General features: G+C 44.3%; 1 protein-coding gene across 1 annotated transcript; it reads right to left on the bottom strand.

Moving 5' to 3' along the window:
* Positions 1 to 3,169: 3,169 nt before the first annotated feature.
* On the bottom strand, positions 3,170 to 4,464 carry LOC122560980. Its single transcript, XM_043712225.1, has one exon. The coding sequence runs from the start codon at positions 4,369 to 4,371 to the stop codon at positions 3,394 to 3,396; it is 978 nt and encodes a 325-aa protein (XP_043568160.1). The 5' UTR covers positions 4,372 to 4,464; the 3' UTR covers positions 3,170 to 3,393.
* Positions 4,465 to 10,511: the final 6,047 nt, after the last annotated feature.

Below are 10,511 nucleotides of genomic sequence, written 5' to 3'. Positions count from 1 at the left end.
CCCACGCCCCAGTACTTATATATATGAGTCGAAAAGTGTGGTGCTGGAAAACCACAGCATCCGAGGAGCCACCTTTAAATAAAACTGAAGTAAAACAAAGAACTGCGATGCTGGAGCTCTGATACTGAAAGTGCTGCCGAAACGCCGCTTATCGGGCCGAAAAACAGAACATATACTTCGTTCACTTCTCAAAACATTTAACCCTTTAAATAAACTGTCCTGACACTGCAGAGAGTCTGCAGGACACGACAGTGGTTAATAAGTCAGTAAAATACCAAAAAGAGAAATACAGTGTCTAATATTTTTAAAGACAATATTTTAAATTACCAAGCGGTGCGCAAATATTCCAGCAAGATAAAGATAGTCTATTCAATTCCGAGTTGTTTCTTTCGCCACAGTTCCTCTTCTGTTCGAGGGACAGAGAGATCTGTAGATCTCCTCCGCTTTATCCCGGGTTAGATACACTTTGCGGAATCTTTGACTCTTGTCCATTTCGCAGACAGTGAGGTGTTTGCACTCCAGTGGAACCGGGAACTCCGGTTTCTCATCTGGCAGATAGAAAGCAAAGCTCAGGTACTCCCAGGAACGATTGTCTGGGTAACAATTATCGACCATCCAATTCCCTTCACCACCATCACTGAGCACTCGGATTTCAGAACCTGTAGATTCTGGTCTCCATATCCATTTGGTACCTTCCCGGGAAATCACTTCAGACGGGACGGGAGGGCATTGCTCGAATATCTTGACATCGGGAGTGTGGACAGCCACAGCGTGCATCAACTCGAGATCATATCTAAAAGTTCCCAACACTCTGAACTCGGGATCTTCACCCCGACAGACTGATTTCTTATATTCATCGATTAGATCATTGATATTATAAGTGAATTTAAAATTACCGTAATTGGATACTTTCAGAAAAGCAGGAGAGCTGATGTATTGCTCCAACAGGGCGTCCCGTAAATTCCGGACATATTGGGGCTGCTGTCCTGTTCTTTTTGTTAGCCACCTTTCCGTGTCTTCTTTGTATTTCTCCTTCTGTTCCTCTTTTTCCCTCTGGTTCACTTCGACATGCCACCACGAGAACCGGACGTTCAAATTTTCTCCTATGTTCTTTGGGTTAGCTTTCTTCATGCATTGGTCAGCGAGGATGCCTTTGGCTCCATCGGAGTTAGTGACATGGGTAACGTTTGTAATGAAGAACGAGCTACGTTCGCTATCTTGGAGATCATTAACTTTTACATCAGGTAAAGCATTGTCGGGAAAAGTGAAGACCCTGCCCCATTTTTTGTGACTCACATGTTTCAAGGGGTAGAAATCTTCAGGACCGCCGTACCCCACGTTAATCCGATGCCATTTCTGCGCAGTGTACATGGCTTACTCCAGCCGAAGAGGTAAGGGGCAACGTATCAAGTGGAGAAACAGACAGGAAAGGTGGAATGTCTCACTTCTGCTTGGTTTGAATCTCTGCTCTCTGGAGCAAGCCAACTCCAATAGTAATCCTTGTATGGTTCGAAGGCATGGGTAGAGCCAATCAATTTTCATCATCTCACCACAAGCTGATGAAGATGCCCTTAAATGGCAGCTTTAAACGAAAGTATTTCTACAGATTTGGAGAGGGAGTGGCTTTGAGAATTGGTAGGGCTGAATTCTGTGAATTCTATTGCTAGAAATAGTTCTACCAGAATCGTAGGCCATTTAACCCATCGAGTCCAGACCAATTCTCCGAAGAACATCCCACCTTCTATACCCCTGGACTCTATAGGCAATTTAGAATAGCCAGTAAACCAAACCTGTACATCTTTGGACTGTGGGAGGAAACCCACGCAGACCAGGGGAGAATGTGCAAACTCCACATAGACAGACGCCTCAAGGTGAAATTGAACCTGGGTCCCTGACCCTGTAAGGCAGTGGTGCTAACCACTGAGCCACCCAATAAGGGCATTAGTGAACCAGTTGGGTTTTTCCAACAATCAGAAATTGATTCATGGTCATCACTCGACTCTTAATTCCAGCTATTTACTGAATTCTGATTCCACCATCTGCCATGGCAGGATTTGAACCTGAGTTTCCAAAACATTAGCCGAGTCTCTGGATTAATAGTCTACAGATAACACTATTAGGCAGTCGCCACGCTGAGGCGACACTATAGGGCGTTGCGAAGGAATCATTGAAGACATTTGACGATGAATCCGTCACTCTTCACAATAGCGAATAATGGATCTAAGCGGTGTTACACTATATAATTTGAATGTGATTGACAAGACGAGATAGACAAGAGTGAATCAACTCGCATTGTGTCGAACCCTAAGTAAAACAGGAGCAGCCGAAAGAAGAGGGGACTTTATTGTAGCTAATTGTTAATCCATTGACCATTATCCAGATCCCTGCGACGGAGGTATTGATCATATTCTACGGCAGAACAGGCTCTTTGGCCCACCATGTCTCTGCCGACGATTTTAAAGCGAGTCTTTGACTTTTTTCCAGCCCTGCCTCCTCCCTTCCATTGCACCTACCGACCCTTCCTTTCAGCTTCCAACCGGATTCATTCCTCCCATCGAACACACCTGTGCTCACCTATCACCACCTCACCATTCCCCCCCTCTCCCACCCCCCCACCCCACCTCCGCTTGCTGTGTTCTTCCAGTTTGTCTGTTTGTCTACTTTGGATTCCAGTATCTATTCCAGTATTTCTTTTGACTCATGATCTATTTGAATGGCAGAGCTGACTCGATGGGCTGAATAGCCTGTTTCTGTCCCTATGTCTTATAGTGTACACTGCAGTTGGATTATCTGTCAAGCCTGAACTTGAATCTATCCAGAGGGTGACATGGCTTAACAAGTAGTTGCCAATTAACAACATGATTCTTTCTGCGTTATAAATTTAGAATATAGAGTCCTTCTCATACGATTTTGACAAGGAGAGTAATGTTAATCTATCCTATGTAGCTAGCAAGTCACTGAATATTTTCACCGTGTTGATGTCCTTTTTACTTTTGATCCTTCATATTTTAGCGCCGGTTTTGCTCCCACCACAATGCAGTATTTTTTATCGTGAGGATGCGCGTTTCCAGATTAGCGTACATGCGTAGTTGCCACAGTTGCGAATGTCAGCAAACACTGCTTTTCAAAAATATTCATTTTTACGTCACATATTTTAAAAGTGCACAGATCAGATTATATTTGTTTATTTGTACTCCAGTTCATTGAAGATACATTCATTGGCGACATTATCATTCATAATCTATCAACTCAAAATGGAGTGCGACATAATCACAATTCCCTGTATTCCCGATTAGATTTTAGATTCAACATTTATTTATCATGTTTCCAAAAAAGTAAAAGTATTCAATGTAACCGGTACAGACAGAAATATAATATTTAGATAAAGGCTGCTTACAGCTGTCTAGTACGCCAGCGCAATAACTGATTCTCCGCTTCTTCCCGGGTCATGTACGTATGAGGCGGCCGAAATCGTTGACTTTCCTCCATATCGCAGACAGTGAGGTGTTTGAACTCCAGCCGGACCGGGAACTCCGGATTCTCATCTGGCAGGTAGAAAGCAAAGCTCACGAATTCCCACCGCCGGCAGTCTGGATAACAATCATCGACCCACCAGCTCCCACTGTCATTCTGCTTGAGCACTCGGATTTCAGAACCTGTGGATTCTGGTCTCCAGACCCATTTGGTACCTTCCTGGGAAATCACTTCAGAAGGGAGGTGAGGGCATTGCTCAAATATTCTGACACCGGGAGGATGGACTGCCACGGTGTGCATGATTTCGATGTTATATCTGAAAGTTCCCAATACGCTGAACACGGGATCTTTACCCTGACAAACCGATTTTTTATATTCACCGATTAGATCATTGATATTGTAGGTGAATTTGAAATTTCCGTAATAGGATTGTTCCAAGAAAGCGGGAGAGCTGATATATTGCTTCAAAAGGGTTTCCTGCAAACATCTTACATTTTGGGGTAGAGGCTCCTGGATGGTTTGCCTCAGCTGTTCTTCAATAATATTTCTCCTAACTTCCTTTTCCCTGTCCACTTCTTGCGGGCTGACTTGGATGCTCCACCACGAGAAGAGAACCTTGAGCTCTTCTCCAATCTGCTTTACCTTTGCTTTCTTCAAGCATTGATCGTTGAGAATACCTTGGGCTCCATTTGAATCGGTGACATGAATGAGATTTGTGATGGAGAACTCAGTATGCCTCCCCGGTTGGAGAACGTCGATATTTGCACCCAAGACAGCGGAGTCCGGAAGAGTGAAGCCCCTGCCCCATTCACGGATGCCGACATGTCTCAATGGGTAGAGGTCTTCAGGCCCACGATACCCAGACTTAATTCGCTGCCATTCTCGAGCAGTGAACATGGTTTATTGCGTAGAAAGAGCAACAAGTGAAATCGAACTCTGTGTGCAACCCAATAACAAACTCAAGGTTTGTTTGTGCCACAAATGGGCGGAATTGGCAGTCCGCCATCTCCTTACATCACGTACACTGTTGTTCTAATATGGAAACATCCAAGCAACTCACAGCATTTTTTTTATGTGTAGTGTCATTGGGAAGTGGTAAGAAATAAGGCGTGTCGGCGATCTTGCATGGGTTTGGGTTCGATTATTTACAGATCCCGGCAGTATTCCATTGAAGTTGATCCTAGGTGACCACCGCAGCTGCCAGAAATGTGGCAGGTGATTGGTTGTATTTAAGCAGAAGTCTCACTAATGCTGCCCCAGAATAGCCGAAAATGAAACAGAAAGTCGAAAAGCCTTTATTTATATATTAAAACACTGCTTTCATATCCTATTCTCCCCTTCCCCAACCCATACTTGGATTGTACTTGGAACGAGAAAGGCAAAAGTGAGGACTGCAGATGCTGGAAACCAGAGTTTAGATTAGAGTGGTGCTGGAAAAGCACAGCAGGTCAGGCAGCATCCAAGGAGCAGGAAAATCGACGTTTCGGGCAAAAGCCCTTCATCAGGAATAGAAGCAGGAAGAGATGACCTGGGGGTTGCAGTGAGAGAGAGAGACTCACTGAGATTCTTGTGGAGAGAGGAGGAGAACTTCTTCAAGGTAGGCATCCTTGCAAGAGGATTTGCAGTAAGGTTAAAATCACCTAGGCAAAAGTGAGGACTGCAGATGCTGGAAACCAGAGTTTAGATCAGAGTGGTGTTGGAAAAACACAGCAGGTCAAGCAGCATCCGAGGAGCATGAAAATCGAGGTTTCGGGCAAAAGCCCTTCATCAGGAATAGAGGCAGGAAGAGATGACCTGGGGGTTGTAGTGCTGCCTGACCTGCTGTGCTTTTCCAGCACCACTCTGATCTAAACTTTGCTACGAGAAAGCCCTAACATTTGGCGATGGCAATAATAATACTGCTAGACAGTGCTGGTCGACAGCCGCAATGGTCTACAAGCCAACTGGTGGTAATTACCAATATTATTGACCAGAAGATAACAGTAGTGGATGGACCTTGCAGTGAAGTCAAATGACAGAGAATGCCATTTAAATGAATGCAACTTACTGACTTCAAGATTCAAATCTGGCATGGTGTTTGTCGCAAGTTTGTAAAAGCTGCTTGAGTAAATTAGAAGAATCATTAGGAAAAGGGTAACCACCCCTTGGACAATGAAATTTAAAGCACATGCAAACGGAGCCAAATGATAACTTTGATTGCTACAAAGTCATGAAGACCTAGAACATTAGAAACGAAATCAAGCACCAGTTGCCAAAACTGAAGAAGGAAGCTATCATGAAAGCATAAATGTCTATTATTTAAGCGGAATAATGAAATTTATACCAGAAAGAAAAATCTTTCAGAGATCCAAGTTCAAATCTTGCCATGGTAGAGAGTGGAATTTGAATTCAACATAATTTCTAGAATTAAAAATCTAATGATAACCATAACCAACTGACACTTGTGAGAAAAATCTATTAATTCCCTTCAAGAAAGGAAATATGCCATCCTAACCTGGTCTGACCTACATGTAATTCAAGACCATGCCAATATGGTTGACTCTCAACTGCCTTCAGAAATGGCCTAGAAGCCACACAATTGTTTTAATCATGATCCCGTCTCAATGAAGATGGACCACCTGGCATCAATGTAGGCATTGCAAACGGCAATGGCAAAAACAGCCTTGCTGACCCTGCAATGTCCTCCTTACTAATATTTGTGTGCTAGTGCCAAAATTGGAGCAATTGTCTCATAGACTAGTCAAGTAATAACCTGACATAATCATAATCAAAGAATCATACCTTATAATGTCCTAGACATCACCATACCTGGATATATCCTGTCTTATCAGCATAGTTGGTGGCACAATGGTCTACAATCAGGAGGAAGTTGCCATTGAAGTCCTCAACATTGGCTGTGAACCCCATGAAATTTCATATTATCAGATTTAACATGAGCAAGGAAACCTGCCGATTGCCACATACAGTCCTTCCTCAGCTAGTGAATCTGTACCACCATGTTGAACAACACTTGGAGGAAGCACTCAGGGTGGCAAAAGCACAAAATTTACTCTGGGTTGGGACTTCAATGTCTACCACCAAGAGTGGCCGGGCAGCAGCATTGCTGATCAGGCTAGTTAGGTCCTAAATTACATAGTTGCCATGCTGGGTCACTGGCAGGTGGTATTGGAGCCAACAATAAGGAAAAACATACGTGACCTCATCCTCTAAAATCTGCCTGCTGCAGATGCATCTGTTTATTGCAGTATTGATAAAACTGACCACTGCACGGTTTTTGTGTAGATCAAGTTCCACCTTTACATTGAGAATACCCTCCAATGTTTACATGACAATATCACCATGCTAAATGGAACAAACTTTGACCAGATCTAGCAACTTAAGACTGGGTGCTGTGAACCATCAACAGCAGCAGAATTGTACACCCAACACCATCTGCAACCTCATGACCTGGCACATTCCCCACTCAATCATTACCATAAGAACAAAGAGAACGAAGAACAATACAGCATAGGAGCAGTACCTTTTGGTCTTCCAAGCCTGCACCAACACATTTTGCCCTTCCATACTAAAACGGTTTTTATTCACAGGATCCAAATTCCTTTTTCCTGTTTATGTATTCATCCAGGTGCTTCTTCAATGCCACTTTCTTCCCGGGAAAAATACTCATTTTTCACTCTATCCATGCCATTCACAATCTTATAAACTTCAATCAGGTCACCCCTCCTTCACTGTGGAAGGGATCAGCCCTGGTTCAATGGACAGTGCAAGAGACCATACAGTAGCAGCACCATACATCTAAAACTAAGGTGTCAACCTGGAGAAGCTATCAAAGAGAACATCTGCATGCCAAACAGCATAAACAGCAAATGATGGCAGAGTTTAGCAATCCTACAACCAACGGATCAGATCTAAGCCCTGCAATCCCGCCATATCCAGTCATAAATGGTAACAGTCAATTAAACAACTCACTGAAGGTGGAGGCTCCACAAATACCCTCATGTTAGCACGAGCTACCTGACAAAGGAGCAGCGCTCCAAAAGCTAGTACTTCCAAATAAATCTGTTGGTGTTGTGTGATTTTAAACATTGTCACTGATGGAAAAGCCCAACATATCAGTGCAAAAGATAAGCTGAAGCATTTGCAACAATCTGTGGCCAGGAGTGCTGAATGGATGAGCCATTCTGCCATCGCTAGTGGTCTCCACCATCACAGATGCCAATCTTTGGCCAATTCAATTCACTCCATGTGATACCAAGAAATGGTTGAAGGCACTGGATGCTAAAAAGCCTATGGGTGCTGAAAACATTCCAGCAATAGTACTTGTGTTCCCGAATTTGCTGCATGCCCAGCCAATGTTCCAGTACAGCTACAACACTGGCATCTACCCGACAGTGCAGAAAATTGCCCAAGTATATCCTACACACAAGAAGCAGGACAAATCCAATCCAGCCAATTACTACCCCATCAGTTTATTCTCAATCATCCGTAAAGTGACAGAAGGTGTCATCAATAGTGTCTTGCAACAACCTGCTTACTGATCCCAGTGTGGTTTCTGCTAGGACCACTCAGCTCCTAATCTCATTACAGCCTTGGTTCAAACATGGAAAAAAAAGAGCTGAATTCCAGAGAATTGGATGGAAGTGACAGCCATTGATCGAGGCCACATTTGACTGAGCATAGCATTAAGGGGCCCTTATAAAACTGGAATGAATGGAAAAGAAAAATAAATAAAAAAAACAAAAAGTCACTATTTGATATCTGTGATCTCTATTGTACACCCATACATCTATACTGTTAATGGAAATATTTTTTGCAGGTATTCTATTTGACTTTACCACTGTTTAAAGTTGGTAAAGGAGTTGGGTATATATTTTTTAAAAGCATATTGATTACAGTCATACTTGACCCATAGGAAGGTGGTTGTGGTTGTTTGGTTGAGGTAGTTGAGTTTGGGAAGCACTCAGGGTGGCAAAAGCACAAAATTTAGAGATACGTATATATTTTTTAAAAGCATATTGATTACAGTCATACTTGACCCATAGGAAGGTGGTTGTGGTTGTTTGGTTGAGGTAGTTGAGTTTGGTCATCTCAAATCCAGGACATCACTGCAGGAGTTCCTCAGGGTATTGTCCTAGGCTCAACCATCTTCAGCTGCTTCATCAATGATCTTCCTTCCATCATAAGTTCAGAAGTAGGGATGTTCATCAATGATTGCATAATCAGCACCATTCACCACTCCTTAGAATCTGTAGTCCATGTCCAAATGAAATATGACCTAGGTAGTATCCAGGTTTATGTTGACATGTGGAAATTTGACAGGCAGGAGGGTGGAAGAACACAGCAAGCCAGGCAGCATGAGGAGGTGGAAAGTCAATGTTTCAGGTGTAACCCTTCTTCAGGATTGGGGGTGGGTGTGGGCGGAGCTGCACATAAAGGGGGTGGTTGGGACAGGGTGGTGAAGGGAGATCGGTGAAGACAGATAGAGGGCACAACTTGGTTGATCAATGGGAGGAATGAATCCGGTTGGTGGCAGGGAGCAGTGGAAGGGATGGGGAGGGGCTGGAAAGGGAATCCGGGGATGCGGAGGAAGTTATTTGAAATTGTAGAAATCAATGTTGAGTCCTCTGGGCAGTAGGCTGCCCAGACGGAAGATGAGGTGTTGTTCCTCCAATTTGCGCTGTGGTTCGTTTTGACAATTGAGAAGGCCAAGATGGTCATGTCAGAAAGAGTGGTTAGGGGAGTTGAAATGGGCAGTGACTGGGAGGTCCAGTCGGCCCCGCGGGTCCAGCTGCGATACTCGGTGAACCATTCCCTAAATTTACATTCAGCCTCCCCGATTTAGACAAGACCACATCGGGAGCACCTGATGCAATAAACGAGGTGGGAAGAGAGGAAGGTGACCCTCTGTCTCACCTGGAAGGACTTTTTGGGGCCATGGATGGAGGTGAGGGGGATAGTGTATGGGCAGGTTTTTTATCCTTAATAGACAATAGTCAGTATGCGCAGGAGTAGGCCATTCAGCCCTTCGAGCCAGCACCACCATTCATTATGATCATGGCTGATTATCCACAATCAGTATCCTGTTCCTGCCTTGTCCCCATAACCTGTGATTCCACTATCTTTCAGAGCTCTATCCATCTCTTTCTTGAAAGTATCCAAAGTCTTGGCTCCACTGCCTTCTGGGGCAGAGCATTCCATATATCCACCACTCTCTGGGTGAAAAAGTTTCTCCTCAGCTCTATTCTAAATGGCCTACCCCTTATTTTTAAACTGTGTCCTCTGGTTCTAGATTCATCCATAAGTGGAAACATGCTCCTTGCCTCCAGAGTGTCCAATCCTTTAATAATCTTATACGTCTCAATCAGATCCCCTCTCATCCTTCTAAACTCAAGTGTATACAAGCCCAGTCTCTCCAATCTGTCAACATATGATAGTCTTACCATTCTTGTGAATCTACACTGCACTCCCTCAATAGCCAGAATGTTCTTCCTCAAATTTGGAGACCAAAACTGCACACAATACTCTAGGTGAAGTCTCACCAGGGCCCTGTACAGCAGCAGAAGGACCTCTTTGCTCCTATACTCAATCCCTCTTGTTATGAAGGCCAGTATGCCATCAGCTTTCTTCACTGCCTGCTGTACCTGCATGCTTGCTTTCATTGACTGATGTACATTGACTGATTTTGCTTCCCCGGTCCCCAACACCTTATCTTCACCATGGACATCCAGTCCCTGTACACCTCCATCCCCCATCACGAAGGCCTCAAAGCCCTCCGCTTCTTCCTTTCCCGCCGTACCAACCAGTACCCTTCCACTGACACCCTCCTTCGACTGACTGAACTGGTCCTCACCCTGAACAACTTCTCTTTCCAATCCTCCCACTTCCTCCAAACCAAAGGAGAAGCCTTAGGCACCCGCATGGGCTCCAGCTATGCCTGCCTCTTCGTAGGATATGCGGAACAGTCCATCTTCCGCAGCTACACTGGCACCACCCCCCACCGTTTCCTCCGCTACATCGATGACTGTACCGGCGCCGCC

Source organism: Chiloscyllium plagiosum, chromosome 22 (genome assembly GCF_004010195.1).
Source record: "Chiloscyllium plagiosum isolate BGI_BamShark_2017 chromosome 22, ASM401019v2, whole genome shotgun sequence".
NCBI classification, from domain to species: Eukaryota; Metazoa; Chordata; class Chondrichthyes; order Orectolobiformes; family Hemiscylliidae; genus Chiloscyllium; species Chiloscyllium plagiosum.
Note: the sequence above shows the minus strand (reverse complement) of the source record. Positions and strands in the feature narration are given on the sequence as shown.